This window comes from Zonotrichia leucophrys, chromosome Z (genome assembly GCF_028769735.1).
Source record: "Zonotrichia leucophrys gambelii isolate GWCS_2022_RI chromosome Z, RI_Zleu_2.0, whole genome shotgun sequence".
Classification (NCBI taxonomy): domain Eukaryota; kingdom Metazoa; phylum Chordata; class Aves; order Passeriformes; family Passerellidae; genus Zonotrichia; species Zonotrichia leucophrys.
The window spans coordinates 66,572,655-66,591,021 of record NC_088200.1 but is presented as its reverse complement, the minus strand read 5'-3'; the positions used below and the strand labels follow the sequence as shown (position 1 = coordinate 66,591,021).

At 38.4% G+C, this 18,367-nt stretch overlaps 1 protein-coding gene across 1 annotated transcript in view; it reads right to left on the bottom strand.

The window, feature by feature from the left end:
- SRFBP1 (serum response factor binding protein 1) overlaps positions 1-18,112 on the bottom strand; it is a 67,282-nt gene extending 49,170 nt beyond the window's left edge. The window contains exon 1 of the mRNA XM_064735718.1: positions 17,996-18,112. Coding sequence (XP_064591788.1) covers positions 17,996-18,025 — 30 coding nt within the window. The 5' untranslated portion in view covers positions 18,026-18,112. The remainder of the gene's footprint in view (positions 1-17,995) is intronic.
- Positions 18,113-18,367: the final 255 nt, after the last annotated feature.

Sequence of the window (18,367 nt, the reverse complement as noted above, 5' to 3'; positions counted from 1 at the left end):
GTCCAAGCCCTTCTTGTGCCCAGAAAGAAACTGACACAGGATTACTTAATTTTACCTCTTAAGTCTTCTCTAGGGTTTTTCCATGAAGTAGTTCCATTATGACACTGGTATTTCACTTGCAGTTACAAATTACTTTTGACTAACAAAAGTCTTGGAAGGACTGAATCAATTCCTAAATCAGTGTTAGACAGGGTTAGGAAAGGGCTTCTGATCACAGACATGATTCCTTTTAAATTAATGGGACACTGTTATTCTACATAATGCAAGACAAAACAAACGTACAATAGAAGAGGAAGTTATTTTAAGAGCCTCCCACATAATTAAGCTGTTCCAAAAATACCTGTTTGATAATTTTCAAGTTTCTTTAAGAGAAATGTAAGGCACTTTTAGATAAAACGTTAAGAAGGCTAGTTTAGGTTCTGAAAGTCTGTATTACCACAAAACAGTCCTCATATTAGACATGGCAGAAAAACACCAAGGAATGTGGATAAAATGACAGTGTAGGTACAATTATACATTCAAATTCACATGAATAGTCAAAGATATTTGCCTTCACATTTTTAAGACAACAGCAGCAAAGTTCTCAAACAAGCATTACATTAGAATAAAATGTTATACTTGGCCACTTCTGAAACTTGTTTTGAGGTCTGTACAAGCAACATGACTCCAAACTAAGCTAATGTTCAGCCAATTAGAAAAACAAAAAAGGAAAGTGTGACTAAAGATTTGTAGATGTATCAAGAAAGGTACGTGTCTACTCTGAACTATGGTATCAACTGTACTTGACAAAAAAAATATCCCAAAACCAAACCATTACTCAAAACAAAAAAAATCCAATGGATTGAGAGAAGCACTAATATGTTTCTACCTATGACTTGTTTGAATGTATTTTATTCGAACAACACTGAAATACTAGAACAACTGTGAAGGAAAAGCTTTTTTTAATATTACCACATACAAAAGCTAATACCATATATGAAAATATCTGAAGGATCTCAAATATCTCAAATTCTTCTTAACTAAACTTAATAGAAGTTAACTTACACAGTCAGCCCCAGCTATCCAAAATGCATGAAAGCCAATAAACTAATGGACATGTTCTTTTCTTCAGAACAGTCTGAAGCATATACAACTGTTCTTCTTGGGCTTCAGTCCACGAGGTACTGAATATTTTGGTCCTGACCCAATAATGCACTTAAATTATTAAATCCTTAAACAACCAGCACTAGACAGACCAGAATTTCTTCATCTACTTCTGCTTTATGCCAGCACACAATCTACTCCTAGTTCTGGTACAAGAAAGCAGAAAAGACAAATCATTCTGTTCTCTTCAAGGAAGGACACTGCATATAACCTCATCTAGTGAAAAAAACCTTTATTATAAGAGTTGAAAACATTGTGAAATATCCATAATGTTGAACAAATACACACTCATTAAACAGAGGCCTCTAGCCTCTCCCTCAACACAGTATAGTATCTGTGAAAACTGTCTTCAACAAGACAATTTTGCAGACACAACTGCAAAAATATTTCTTTTACAATTTGGAGACAATGATCCTAAAGCAGTGTTCTATAATTTTGCATAGACACATCCAAATTCAATATAAGGTGCCATATAAGGTCTCTTATGTCTTTTCTATCACTTGATGCCTGGAAAAAAAGACAGTAGTTCTGAGCTTGCTTTTCCGTTTCAATTTCTTCCTGTACCCTCCAGGCTAACAGGATTTATTTGACATGAGGGTCACATGTAAGAGTGGATAACAAGGAGAAAACATCAAGAACCAAGGCCATTAATTCTGTCCCAGGAAAAGTCTATTTTACATATAGCCTATCATATTGCTGTTGACAAACTACCATTTACCAGGGTCTAGTGAATGAATGACAGGAAAAAGATGAAATTGCAGGTACAGGATATACTTGAGCCCTCATAAATTCCCTTCATGCCAAGAGAACCCTAGGAGGTTAAAGTGAGAGCCTGATCTACTAGAATCAAAATGGCTCAAAGCAAAAGGAAAAAATTATTTATATATGCCTGTAGGTACACAATAGCTTTTAGATTTTACTGCAGTAAGAGATTTACTTTTGAACTCCCTCAAGTTTAAACAGTGCTACTAAAGTAGAAAGGGAAAAAGCCACTAAAAATACACCAAAATCACTTGTGTTTTGTACAGTGGCCTTTTCTACAAATCTTTACAAATTGCTTAAGTTACACATCAGCATGTGTCAAAGCAACAAATCCAGCTTTAGAAACTCCAAATCAAGCAATAAAGTGAAAAGGTTAAGATAAGTATTCAAGGTCTCTCCAATACCTGCAAAAAGCCATGGAACTCAGTAATGTTTCAGTTCTTACTGATCTTCTTTCCCTTCCCAATTTCAGACACATCAAAAGCATTGGTTTCACTTTATAGTTACTCGGCAGTCTTCTAATAAAGACATTACCATGGCAACAGAGTATTCTCAATGTTAATTTTTGGTGCTATTTGGCAACACAGAGTTTTAAAATTCAAAACACCTGCAGTCGGATCACAAATTAGCCAGAACTAACAATAGTACAAAATCTTATGAGTGAATAATCTAAGTGAAAAAATGTTTCTGGAACTTCATTACAAATATTTCTCTCTGTTATCTGGAATTCCAGCTTGAAAGATCTAATGGTTTTTAGATTCTTAGGAAAAGCTAGCAATTGCCAAGTTTTATTTTTTCCTTTTTTTTTTTACATAAAGAATCCTTGTATTACAGTATATATTTTATGCATGTCAAAATATGTGGAACTAGGCAGAAATACTTAATACAGCTTCATACATTTCATTATAAAAACACACGTAAGTAGGGTGGCAAAGGCAGCAAGAAACACAAACACAAAACACAAACATAAAACATACCTGTGAGCAGTATCAGTGCTCAGTTCCAGAACAGTTTTATACAAATATATAGTGCAAAAAAGAATATCTTAAAAAAAAAAACAAAACAAGGTGAATTTTCAGCCAGATCAGTTTCCTAAACAGTTTTCCCGTACGGACACATAAATGTTACCCAGCTCCAGCACAAAGAGCAAAGTAAGAACTCAATACAAGACAGAGATATGGACCACAACAAATTAGACTACAAAAAATGAGCTCTCTCTTCATTTAATATAAAGATCAAATCCCAACATAGAAAGTGCTAAGGAACAGAGTTTTTCAATTACTGTTTGTGCCAACATCATGTTAATCAACACCACTGTCATGTTAATCTTGCCTCTGCCATCTGCAGCTACACGAGAACAGTTTGAAACAAGTGGGTACAATTCTATCCCAATACAACTATCAGAACATACAAAAATTCCTTAAACATGAGGTAAATTCTTCTGGATTGAATTATTTCACCCTGCGCTCAAAGTTGACAGAAATGCCACTGTTGGCTAGAGATCCAGAAAACAAAACACCCGCAGCTTCTCGGGCCTCTGGGTGCTCACCCTGTCAGTTTTCCCAAGGGATTTGCTAAGGACGAATGAATAAAAGCACACCACCCACTTGGGCGAATTTCCACCTTCCTCACAGGAAAAGTAATGCACACACCCCTTGTGAGTTACTGTCAAACCCTTCCTCCACAGTCTGCCCATGCTGCTTTCTTTGTATTTTCTCAACTGAAGCACTGAAATATCGGTTTCTTTATTCCATTTAGCACTGTATTTCCTCCTGCATGGAGAACAGTTGTCAGTTCTAGTGTAATTCCTCCAAGTGGAAACCACAGTGAGTACTCGGAAATGCTAAAAAATATAATTTTCATCTAAAGGTTTTGAAAAGCAATTCCAAGTATCTAAGACAGTTGGGAAGGAGTAAGGCTAGCCTAGAATTACTTGATCGTTGCCAAAGACCAAAATTTAATGGATTTACTGCTTCAAAGTCAGTGTCTCACTGGATGGAGTCAGACTCCACGCTGTACTTCAGAAAGCATTCAAGTCCAAACCAATACCATGAGATGGCTAGACACATTTCTAGACCCTAAATACACATCAGTAGTTGTAAACGTCCAGATGAGAAATAACTGTTATAAACTATCCTCAAAATGCTATATTAGATGTATCATTTCATCCACATGGAAATAGAAGCTATACACGTTTTCTAAAACAGAGGATTGCCTGAAGGTAATTTCTAACCGTATTTAATTGATCAGCAAGTTTGAAAACCCCCAGCTATCACTCTGCTAAAAATATTTCTGTGGAATGTTGAAGGAGGACGTGATCAAGGCATTCAATACAGACAAGCTCATGGACTTTGATGTCTAGGACTTCTTAATCAGACCAGAGCTCTAGCTAGAACTCACACGTGCATTTCATTCCTCCTTAAGCTTTGACTTTACAGAAAGGCAGTAACAGCAGAACCTGCAGTAGTGACGTAAGAATTACAAGGGTGAACACGCATGAATAAACCGTAAGAGTGCTGAGGGCTTCTAACCCTTCTTCAAATGGTGAACCTTTTAAAAGCAGCTGGAAAAGAGCACTGATCACAAGGCAACATATGAATGTCTACATTACTTGCATAATCTGAAGCACAGCTTGACTAGTGACTCATAAACAATCTATGTAATTTTTTCACATTAATTATATTGGTCACAAACATGATCCACACCTGTAGAGCTGAACTGCCATGACGAAAAGAAAATTGCATCAAAACTAGATAAGAACCTTTGTCCCTAACAAATACAACATTCAATCACAGTGATTCCAGTATTAATTTGGAAGTATGTTTGGTGGTGTGACTGCTTTGGCTTGGATTAAGAGATGCTAGTATAAATGGTGGTACGGCCTCCTAAGTCACCACAAAGCTTCAAGTCTTGAGCACTAATATGTTGCAACTTTTCTCAGCTATTCTGAAAGAGCAGAATGACAAAACTGTGTATTCTGGAATTATATTTGTTAGCCTGGTTTCTGAGAAAATTAGCTTTGTCAGCTCACTGCTTGTCTGTCAGTATCCATCTCTGGAAACTTTCGGGCTTATTAAACTGAAATCAAGGTTGACCAATCATCACAGCTCCTACATGCCTTGTGAAAACTGACAGTCATGTAGGAGTTGTGAACTAACATCAGCTTGGCAGAACACAGAATTCAAGTCTTTTGCGTTTTGGCTGAGAACAGTACATGCATGCTCGTTCACCAGCACACGTGGCTCTGAACCAACCACAGAACACCCTCTCCTGACTGTCTAAACAGGCAGGAAACATGGGCCATAACTGCAGTTACTAAGAACACTCCAAAAGCATAACAAACAACAAAACCCAAGGATAACACAATGAAAACTAAAGAGACAGAGGAATAACTCATGATCTATACTACATATACTGTATGAAGCTTTATGGAATACTGGACTGAAAGCTGTAACATGCCAGGCCATCACTGGTTCTCAGCTGCGAACCATCGCTGGTTCTCAACTTACACGCACAATACATTTTATTTTTATCACGTTGTTTGCACTGATGATTTAATCTCGTGACTGAAACTTCAAGGGAAATCAGAACACAGACGACTTGCTGAATGGGACAGAAGAAGGAGAGCTTCTTTTGCGCAAGATTGTTCATGAAAGATACTTTTATAGTTACTTCAACTGCCCTCAGCTTGCACTAGTCTCATGCACCAAGAGGCCAGGAAAAGAATGGGAAGCCAGTACAATGTTACAGCATCACAATATTTGACAAATATTTGTATCTTAATATCACCAGAAAAATGCATTATTATCATCTGTCATTCAACACCAACACTCATTTTGTAGTAAGACTCATTAATTTCAAAATTTGTATTACAATGTCACTATATAGTTGTTATTATAATGCAAGCATAAAGGAATAATTAAGGAAAAATGGTTTCAAGTTCATTAAGTGAAATAAAACAGGAATGATGAAGTTGGAGAAATATCTACTAAATCATATTCCATTTCTCCCTAAATCTGAATGATAAAAAACTAGCTAAATACCACAATTTTTAGATTGACCATAAATATACATTTTGCCTGCAATACAAAATCTTACTATGATAAGAAAAATTACATTTGTTTTAAAATTTAAATTAATTTTTCTTCAAACTCCTCCTCTGTAAAGTCTGCCCTCTGTCAACACAAGTATGAAGAGGCCTAAGTACTAGAAAAAGGCTGGAAGGCTATTTAGGTATGTGAAAATTCCCGTAAAAAAGGGGGATGATCAACTGCCAACAACAGGAACAGCGATCAAGTTCTGCTGTTCATGCAGTAGTCCGTGTTCTGGATAGAAGCAAACCACACCTCGAGTTACATCTTGCAGCAGTTACAGCCAATTTTCACCACCATATTGATACATTTCGGAGGGATAAGCAGCTCTCTCCATCACACTCTCCTCACTGCCCAAAGAAATTTCAGTCCCACAAGTGTATTTTAAAACAACAATAGAAGTTTCTCCCCTCTAAGCTGTAACTTTCAAGGCTGTGCTTCCTTGCTGGATGTTCTGATATGACATGTATAACATTTAGAGAGACAAAGAAATTGTCTATAAAAGTAGCATCACAAGACCATAACAAGAAACTTCACACAGGAAGTAAGTAGAGTGGTATGTCATGGAATGACACAGCACGGTAAGAAAAGCATAGAATGATTAAATCTAAAGCACAGAATGGTTAAATCTAAAACACTGATCACATAAAAATGAGTGAGTGGACTTCCAGGAGGGAAAAAAAAAATTAAAAACAATATTAACAAAAAAATCATAACCACCTTCTTCTTATGCCTGGGAAAACAGTTATTGAGAAACAAATAAGAAAGATTTTGTATCCACATTTTTAAAGGAAAAAAGATCCTTTCTTAAAAAAAGAAAGGAGAACAAGAAAATAGGGAAAGATGTGTTTGTGGTTTATGACCTTCAAAGTATTTGGTACTTTTGCCTTTCTTCTTAAAAAAAAGTATCAAAATGCATCCAGTGAGTGCAAGTAAGTACAACCAACTTGTGTTCAGACCGAGAGTATGCCAGTGACCAGCAAAAGCCATGGCCTCAGGAAACACACTCTGATAAAAACCTCATATAAGGGAAATGCAAATTTGCATCACAGATCTTTGTGATTTACACTTCCAAACAGGATGTATATTCAACCAAAGACTATGAACATCACCAGAACATGAGGAAAATTTCCATTGGTTTCAAACACGCTGCAGCATGATTGGCCTGACAAATTCTGAAATACTATCCTACTTCCCACAGAAAAACTGCTCATCCTTCAAGGTGCTTTCACTATTAGGTCTCTAAGAATTATATTTTTTGTGGGGACTTTTTCTCAGTACTTACAGACTTATGCAAAAAAAAAAAAAAATTTAAAAAAATCAAGTAGCACTACCATATAAGCTACTCTTCTGTCTTTTTGGAAGGATGGTAAGAATTCTTGCTAGTGGGAATGGAGAAATGCCTTGTTACACCAGTTAGTGTTCCATATTCCCTCAAATCAGTTTAAAAAACAAGACAATTTCATGATGAAAATTCTTCATAAACACAAACATATGGGAAAGTCAGGATTTAAAAAAAAAAACCCAAAAATCTAATAATCTGCATTCTTCCTAGAAGTTTCTTCATGATATCAACAGAAATTGGGGAAAAGGACAAGTATGAAAAGTAGAAGAAATAAAGCATTTAAAATATCCCTTCCAGATGTCTGACATCTATTCATTAATTTAAATACCTTTCCACAAGTTGTTCTCTATCAGTTGCCAAGATGCCAAATCTACAACAGATTTGCACACAACTATCCCAGTACTACTTACTAACAACTTGGAGCAATACTTAAAGGTTCTTGCAAAACCTTCTCTGTTGTGACAGAACAAGTACTCTCACCTGTCTGGCCAATAGTGCGTTCATTGTCCAGCCATTGACAACTTTTCTTTCACACCAAGTGTTGGTTCTGTTGGGAGATTTCCTTCTTCTGAAGCTTGCTACCTTCTTCCATCTCTAGGTGCTTCTTACCAAACTGATTTCCCCTTTCCTGTCCTTATAAACTCTCCTCATTCATCTCCATCAACCTATTCTTCTTGTTTAACACACCCAATCTTACCTACCCATCTTTTTTGTCTAATATTCAAATACCTTCAAGCCCCTTCCTTCGAGCAAGCAATCACCTTAACTGCCCTTTTGTTTTATACTGTTGGGAATTCCTATCTTACCCATGTAAGGTATGCTCTCCTGTGCTTCACAACCACTGCAGCATTTCCTCAGTGACACCTGCCTCTGGATGAAATCCACTATTCATTCCTTTGAACCGGCTGCCTTCAGAACAGTTCTTACCAGCCTCTCGTGCAAACAGCTTTTCTCTGCTCATCTCTTGCTATATTAATGTACCCGTGCATGACATCATGTTTTCTCATGTGTGTCCTCATTAAACAGCAAAGAGGATTCACAGAATTATTCACATTGAAAAACACCTTTAAGACAATAAAGCCTAACCATAAACCAAATACTGCCAAGCCAACCACTGAACCATGTCCCAAAGTGCCACATCTACACACCTTTAAATACTTCCAGGAATGATGACTCGGCCATTACCTTGAGCATCCTCTTACAGTGTTTGACAATCCTTTAGGTGAAAAAATCTTCCCTAACAGCCAATCTGGCACAACTTGATGCCATTTCCGCTTGTCCTGTTACTTGGGAAAAGAGACCAATCTCCACCTCACTACAACCTCCTTTTAGGTAGTTGTAGAGAGTTGCCCACCTTGGCTTCTTTTTCTATGCACAGCTTCATTTGGTATTAAATGCCACATGAATAAACAGGTATCATTGTGACCCCTCTTTGCAAAGGAAATAACATGATGGTACTTTTTTCAGACAAAATCAGTACAAGACTTTTAAATCCCTTTAGTTTATATGACTTGAAACACATTCAAAAGAGTCACTGAATTTAGTAGTTGGCCTCTTTACTTGTCCATTAATTGCCCTTTACTACTGCAGCACAAGACAAACTGAAAAGAATTTTATCATAGCATACCAATGAAAAATTGCAATGAATTCACAACTGGCTACTATTCTCTTATAGGAACATCTCCTCCCCCAAGCCCCCAAATTTGAAAGCCTATTATGGAAAAGTCTAACACCACACCTTCCCTTCTACACCTATTACAGCCTCACTCCTTCTTCATTTAGCACCAAGTTCGAGACTCAGCAATGTAAAGGCTGCTAAAAGACATCTGCAAGGACAGCAGTAAGCAATTATGCCCATTTACTGTAACGGAACTATTTTTAAATTGTGTCTTACTCAGGCATATATAGCCATAAATTACATTTAATGAAAAAAACTACACTGTGTACTGCAAGTACCTCACAGTTCCCTTAAAGTAAAAGTTACTAAGTTTCCCATGACCGTTTGCATGTTTTTTTCATTATTGCACACTACCACACCAAGGAACCACAGATGTTTTTGCTTTATGAGAGCATCTTACTAGCCTACGTGGCCTACCACACACACTTTATATAAACCACTTGAGCTAAGAAAAAGTTTTCATTCCTGTCCTCAAGTACAGTAGTCCAATAACGGCTGTATACAACACTGTCAGAAGTAAAAAACTGCCTTGTTAGCCATGGTTAATTGCTTCAGTAATCTGCTGAAAAAAAAACTGTGTGAAGAGCAAGCAGATCAGAATTTGCTGCTAATATTAGTAAAACTGATGATGTGGCAACTCTAGAAACTTTAGAAACAGCTGCTGGAACAGTTCCTAGGGGGAAAAAAAAGCCACAATTCCTCAGAATTTTATCTCACAGAGTATAACTTTGGAAATTTCATAAGCTTTCAAAAGACTTTTTCCTTAGGACATTTACATGGTCTGTAAAAGAATGTCAGGAATTTAACACTTGAACTGTTTTAAACAGAAATCAAGCTCTATGTAGCACAACTTTTCCTTCTTCAAGAAACTGTTGTGCCTACAATTATTTATTAGTAACAAAACTAATGCAAGAATTTTTACATGCATTTCCACAGAGCTAAAATGACTCCTGCCAAGTATTCCAGAGTTTAAAAAGAAAGCCGTGTTTGCTTTCCAACTTTGCATAGACTTATAATATACAGAAAAAACACAGTGATTTGCCAGTGTACTAAGAAATGAACTGATGGAAAAGATTAGCTATTTAGTTTTGAATCGTGCAGAAATTTATCTTTTCTCAGTTCTCATAACTTGTTTATATGCCTTTCCAAGACTTTAAACTGACTTTAGTGACATTTAAGAGAATGCAGAACAAGCTTCAAGGAAGTATTTAAGACCATGTGTGAGCCAGGGATACACAGATCTTGGCAGTGCCAGTAGCCAGCCACAGCTTCAATTTGACCACAAAGCATCCTAGGCACCCATATTTTTTCAAAAGTGTCCAAGTGCTAGCCATTCTACCTTAAGAATAATTTTGAAGTGGTCACACATGAACTTCAAGCCAGCTAAAGCTGACCAAGACGCAGAGATGCTGTGATACATGTGTGAACCATACTGGCAGATAGCTCAGGAGAGAACAAGAACTGGCGTCCACCATCTGAGGAACAGCTTAGATGCTGGGGCACTTAACAGAATTGAAAAAGCCTGGTATAAGAGTCTAGGGTGAATGTTTCTACTTCAAGAAAATGGTTTGGCCAGCACGCTGTATAGGTGCTGGATGAAATACAGCTCATAAACCACAGAGAAAATAGCAAGAGAACTTGTCTATACACCAGCAAGAAGAATTTTTCTCAGGAGTAAGGAGTTCTGAGTTCATGTTTTTCCTTGCAGGGAGCTCATGTATTTTGTACTAATTGTTGGATAAGCAGCCTTTGGAGCACAGTCAAGGACTTTTCCTACGGAAATGCTCCCACTGGTGAAACACATGACCAGGCTCCCCTCACTCCATAAAATCACCCTTTGCCAGACAGTAGCCCAGCAACAGTATTTGTTAATATTTGTGATTAGTGCACTCTGCTGGTCATTGAGATTCATAGGAATAAACTCACCTCAGACTGAGGGAACCTATCCATCAGTTTTCTCAATTACTGGAAAGTTTTATAACAACTTAGCTATTAAATTAATTTTTTTCCCCCCTCAGATAGCTTCATGCCTTAAGAGATAAGACTGTACCTTGAATTATGAGCAGTTAAGATATCTCACAGCTCAGTCCAATATCAGGTAACTGGTTAGATGCCTCACCTCAAGTCTCACTTCTCCTTTATATAAGGAGACCAGACACAAATATGAAATTGCCCTAAGAGATTCCGCAATTACCTCATAGCTCAGGGGATAACATAAAAATAGATCTTTGGGGGTAGCTACTTCATTTCAGTGAGATGCTGGATCACTGCACTGAACTGACTGCCCAGTATTCTGGACTGCCTTAAACACGGTAGTGTCTACAGCACTCTGTCAGTGTTATTTTGAAAGTTTCCATCTAGAATTCTTTTTCGTCACAGTAAGAAGGCTTAGGAATATACTTTAAAATATCAAAACATACATGAGAAGTATAATGGAAGCCATTTGGATCCTTCGATCTAATACAGTAAAAATCTGAATGCTCATATCAATTTGCCCACAATAGTAAAGTGCATTTTAAAAGAAAGACTGAAGCATCATGCTTCGACAAGTCCCTGAGAGCAACAGGTGTTAATTTCTTAATTACTGTTGGAAATACAACTCAAATACTACACTTTCCTCTACTTACTACCAGACTGCAACTTGTTCTTTTGCAACAGATAGGAGACTGTTTTTTCCCCCTTACTCACATTCCCCATAAAATAAATATAAACTTAGTGACATACAAGAGGCTGTATGACCAGGTTCAAGGAAGTATTTAAGAACACAAATTGTCAGAGACAAACAGATCTTGGCAGTGCCAGTATGCAGCCACAGCTTCAATTCTGACCACAGAGCATCCTAGGCACCTGTATACCCTGACACCACTGAAATTTTAAGATTCTTCTTTAAAGCTGATTTTTAACTAGTCTCCTAGGAACTCATTACGTAAAGCCATATGTAATGTAAGGGCTCATTTGGCTTCCCCTTTGAACTCTGTAGTTCTCCTGCCTTCACAGCCTTGACCACTATTTCTAGTGGTCACAAAACACCTGCCAGACACAAAACACCTGCCAGACAACATAAGTGTACATTATGTGTCACCTTATTGTAGGTTTTTCTGGTTCAATACCCTCCTTAAATTCTACGTTTATCTCACACAAAGCCACTGCTTACAGAGAAACACCTAAGTGAGATGAAATACAGCACAGCTCTATGACGCAATCAAACAGCTCGCCCGCTGTGGTGGGATAATCCATCTCTCTACCTCTGCGCCCATCCCACTCACAACAAGTCCCACACGGCTGCTGCTCCCGCGGGCTCATCAGAACCCGGTAAGATTGTTACCATCAATCTGCAGCAGAAAAGCACTCTAGCAACAAACTTCCTATGAGCACAGAAGTGGGAGGCAAGACCACCTGGCTGGAATGGGTGAGCGAGAAGCCCCAGACTCAGAAGCAGCAAGTCCAGACATTTGTGAAGGAACCACAGTTAGAGAATCACACTCCATCAGGGGCACGTCTCATATGTCTGAGCTGCAAAGCAGTTCTCCACAAAAAGTCTTATATTTAACACTGAAGGTGCTTCAACTCTCTCGGTTCCTACAGAATAAAATGTGAGTAAAAAACCAAACCTTGAATAAATAAGATTTTGAATTGTATATCTAATTTATCACCATAATTCAATTAAACACAGAGAGGTTTATTACATCTGAGTGACAAGACAGTCATACATAATGTTGAAGAAGGCTGAAATTACAGAAGATCTTAAGTAACTGCAAATAAATACTCACTTTGTACAGAATGCTTCTTGCAAAAATGGTGACCATTCAAAGACTAAAAAACTTTAGGTTAATTTTATTATCAATTAAAAAGCATGTATTTAAGTATTTAAGCATGCTAGATGTACTGTATAAAAACTAGAAATACATAATACACAAAGGACTAGCATGGGTAAATGCTCAGATCTTTCACTTTTAGTGCACCTTACAAAAAACATGACGCAGTTCCTGGTTATAGAAATCAATTCAGCTTCAGGAAGAATTAATGACTTGCTCAATTTCCCCCTCCCTAATCTTTCCAGACATTCTGTTCAGACCACATTCTCTTTACTGCTATACAGAAACTTTGGTGACCAAAAGTTACTTACTTGTAGAAAGATGTACTTGAACTTTCTTCAATTTGTGAACAAAGACATGTATAAATGCAATTTCAATAGCTCTATACTTTTTGTTTTCTGTCTTAGCTGCATCTGAACACCAAAGGACAAACACAACACCTATCCACACTACACCAAGAAAACTCAGTCTTTATATAAGCATCTACAAATACACATTTACTTCTGTTTGCACTGTGATAAAAGATTAAATAACTACAGATATAGTTTTGTACAATTATTAAACTACAGCTAAAACTCAAGACTGCAGTTTCAGACTTCCAGAGACTGTATGTCAGTCTTTCTCCCTAAGTTAAGGTTATCCTCTGTGGCTGCTTGTCTGATTTTTTTCATTATCAGCCACGCTACTCATACCTGACTTTGCAATACACCAATTTAAATTCTTAATTCACACCTCCAGACTGCTTTCTACACATGCCATGACCTAAACTGCTGCCCAGCTAAATGTGAGGCCAGGATGTCTGTCCTAAATCTAAAGAGTAGAAGAGCTGAGTGTTGCCATGTAGAGTATCACAACACAAAGTGCTGGGACTCAAAACAATATAAATGGAATTTATCACCTCGAGCTTTATAACTAAGCTCCCTGCATAACAATTTTAATTCTGGACTTTGCTTGGCAGGCTGAAAAATAACTGTGCACACACATCATTCTCAAGGTATGGTTTTATCTTGATCCTACCGTTTAGGAAAGAAAAAGAACAATTCCATTATAGATGACAAGCATTATGCAGACATCAGCTTTTATTATCTAAATAGTAGTTTTGTAAATACAGAGAAAAACTATTTTGTCTGCATAAGATTAATTACTACAAATTTAAGAGAATAATTCACCTGATAGCAAAGTTTTGATATCCAATCAAGTCTGGAAAATTTGATTCACGTGTCCTACAGAAACAACTTTCAACTCCAAGAATTTGCTTTTTATAATATGATGCCTTACTAATATTCAACTTTAGCCATTACAGCACTCATGGAGGTACATATACGAACACTTATTTTTAAAACACTGTATACAGACTTCATTTGCATTAGCTTCATGAGCTTTCTACAGCATAGCTCCTTGAGGTAGCTGCAAACAGAATACCATTAAAAAAAAAAAAAAGAGAATGTAAAGAGAACTGAATTTGTCGCATTAATTCAATATCATTAGCAGATTAGGCCTGTAAAAGCAGAACAACATAATTGAAGAAACACAGGTGCTGAAAAAAACCCTAAAAATCTCTAGGACTCCCATTCAACAGCTTCTGTTTCATACTATTGTGTACTGCTGATCAACAAGGATAATTTTTTCACATTAAACATGAGCTATCTCCCTTAAAACTTGCCCTTACCCATGGTAGTTGATGATTATGTGCTGCCATCTAGCAAATGTTTCCAGAACAGTTTAACATTGGGAGCTATTCTGTGGCAAGACACCTGAAATTTCTTAAAAGCTTTTTAAAATAGGAAACATATTCAAGACAGCAACAGGTTTTTAAAATTATTCCTTCAGTATGCATGCCTGTAAGAGTAACCACAACTGGAGAATACCATTAGACTTGATACAGACAAACCCTTCAAAAGTAAGACCATATCCGTGAATATGGAATAGCAAAACTGAGATTTTCATTCTAGGACTTATGCTTTCCTTTGTTTCAGTGATGAAAGAAAATGGTAAGAAATACTGCATTTTCTTCTTTCCCAAAAACTCTAGTCTTCACTGCTTCACTTCGTTCCAATTTTGTGGTTTTTATTTCCTCTGCACCCACCCTCCCTCCTTCACCCACCCAATTCATCCAGTAATCAAAAAGCAGCAATCCCATACAGTAATACAATGCCTGCATTACAAAAATATTGTTTCTTAACCCTTTTCAATCTCAATTTTTCAGTCATGCAGTCACACTGAAACTGTACCATGCTATTTACCAGCAGCAAGATAGCTTCCTAAAATTACTGGACCTTGCTGGCTGTGAGCTCTGCCAAGACCTTACTTTTTTTGTTATCATCTAGGTATATATTCGATTAGGGTAAATGAAAGAAATAATTTATACACTTTTGGCACAAGTCCTGCTTGTTAACATGGAAATAGTGTGATATTTTGAAGCACTTTCACTGCTATGAACAACTTTTCATGAAAAGAAACATTAATGAAATGTCTAAACTAATTATTTGTGAATATGATTGGTTTATTATTATTTTCTGTCTTATTTCACCTCATCACAATAATTGCAATTTCCTCTTTTCATCCTGGGTCCTTAACATTGTACAGCTACCTTAAATCCCTCATTCATCCAGTCACTAAAGAGTACAACATTCTCATTCTTTGCTCCCCATAGATCAGAACAGCTGGGAGACTATTGCTCCATGGAGGTATTATTCTTCAAGCAAATTGTAATTAAAAAAACCTGAAGCCCAACAACTTTTAAAGTCTCCATTCCTTTCCAATTTCTCTGAAATTAACCAATGAGTTCAAAAGCTCTCAGAAGGGACAAAGGCATCACAGTCCACTATTTGTCCAATTTCCCCAGAGCATTTTCTAAATCATCACCATTAAATCATGATGCAATTAAGTGTCCTCTAGTTTCAAAGCACACATGCACCTGATGTAGAAGACACTGTAGAACAAGTAAGAATTCTGACACTTATAACTATTTCTCAGCAACTAATATCAAACAAAAACCAGTAAGTAATTAAAATAGAGGTCAATTAACATTAAGATAAGTGCCAGTTTATCTCACTGGGAAACATTGGTTTTAAGAATATCTGTTCTTCCTGCAAACAAAAGGTGAACTGGTAAAAAAAAAATTAAATCTGTCATCCTAGAATTCCTTAAGATTCCACCATTTAGCAGGACATGGTATTTTACATTAATTAAAAGCAGAAGTCTTTCTTTGCTAGAATTAAAGCCTGAAATATATAATATCACAGAATTTCATAGAATGGTTTGGGTTAAAAAGGAGCTTAAAGACCACCTGGTTCTGACCTTGCTGCAATGGGAAGAGTCATCTCCCACTGGACCAGGTTGCTTGGAGTGCATCCAGCCTGGCCTACACATCTCGAGAGACAGGCATCCACATATGCACAGCCCAACACACACTAGTGCCTCACCACCCTCACACCACAGAATTCCTTCCTAATATCCAACCCAAATATACTCTCTTTCAATTTAAAGCCATTCCCTCTTCTACTATCTCTACATGCCTTTGAGAAAAGTCTCTTTCCAGCTTTCTTGTAGACTCCCTTCAGATAGTGGTTTCCTGTAAATCCAGCAAATACAAACAAGTTATCAGCTGTATAAGGGTGACAAGGTTGTCTCTGCAACAAAGACCATCCTACCTACTGTATATGGCCCAATGGGAAAAAACCCACATGACCCCCACAGTATTGCCTGACTGTGGAAAGCTGAAGGTGCACAGAACGGAGCTGCTCCATAATTTGCTCTCCCTGAGCAAACTGGAAGAATAGACAAGAAATATTACTTAATAGACTGCATTTTCAAAAGTTACGCATTTAAACATGGTCCTAATAAAATTCCTCCATTTCATCTTTATTAGAGGAAGATATGATTTTTACTCTTAGAATGTACTCTTACAAGGGCATCTCTGTAACAAATACACAGAGGGTATCTGTTATAGAGATATGAAATATCCAGGTATTGGTAAATAATTTATTTTACATTTTATAACTAAACACCACAGTCATTAATACAGCTCTGACACTTACAAAAGGACATATGCATAGAAATGGAAAACACCTTTTACTCTACTCACGCTAGGTCTCATCCTACTCTAAGCCAGACTGATCTTCTGTCCCTTTAGAAGAGATGACATCCAGGATTTCAGTCTTTGTAATAACAGCTCTATCTGAGATGTAAGGTAGGACAGAGTGTCCACTTTTTGCAGAAACAAGTAAAAGCTACCTTCTCCAGAACTTTCAGTTTCCTCTCAGGACAAAGTTATGTTTGAAGTATTAGATGAAATGACATTCCTGAAATCTTCCAATGTTTTGTGCAGAAACTTACTGTACTCTTTTTATGAGGAGCTCCTCAAATCAAAGAATGCTCCTGTTTTCATCCCTTGTTATTAGCATTTTTGCAGTGAAAGACTATTAAACATCACTCAAATGTGAATCAACCACAAGGAGTCCACACTACCACAATGAATGAAGTACCCTCTTCTCTCCTTGGTGATTTACAGGTATGTTTCAATGTCAAATCACTCATTTCTGACCTTACACTTGTTAACAGTGTGAACCAAAAACTACTGATTAAATATCTTGATTTTATGCACTATCAAACACTTTTCCTGATGAAGAGGTTACACTTCGCTAAATTCTTCAAACTTCTTACAGAACAAGAAGAAATTAGCTGTAACCTATTCACTTTTCATTTTCAATCTGTCCATGTGCGAGAAAATAAGGCAATATCTTTGCCATCCAGGAGGCAGGCAGCTGGGACTTTGGCGGGTCCGCTAGATCACCTGCAAGATTTCAGCGTGAACCCAAACACAGCGAGGCAGGCGCGATGGAACGGCACTGGGGGTCAGGACGCCGCGCCGAGGCACACGTGTCGCAATCGCGTGACACCTCCTGCAAGCAGTTTAACTTCACCCGACGGATGTTTGTTTCCATCACAGCGGAGCTCCAGCACACGGGACGCCCTCTCCCACGCCGAGGGATGGCGCCGGTCACCCGCGGTCTCCCCCACGGCTCCGGGCCGCCACGCCGGCTGCAGCAGGCTCGGCCCCGAGCCGGCTCGCTGGCAGGCCGATCCGCCGCCGCCACCCCGGCCCTTCCCCGGCCCAAGCCCCCCCGGCCCGCTCCCAGCGGCGCCCCGGGTGTCTCACCTCGTTGTTGAGGTTCAGCACAGGAGCCATGGCGCCACAGAACCGCGCAGGCCGCTCCGAGCCCCGCACGCCGCCGCACGCCGCCGCACGAACCGAAACCGCGCGCAGGCGCCCAGGGGCCGCAGCCCCGCCCCAGAGCCCGCCTTCAACGCGGGCTAAAGAGCTTTGATTGGGGCCGCTCTCCTCCCGGGCCTCACCGAACACGGGGCGGATCCCCATCCCGGCCTACCCGGGGCGTCTGGGCCGAGCCTAACGAGGTCGCCCGGCCCCCGGTGAAACCTAAAGCTTCGCGGCGCGGGGCTGTGCTTGGCGGTGCTGGCCGGCCGGCCTGTTGGCTGGTTTAATCCGGCCGATGCAGGCTTGTAAATCGTT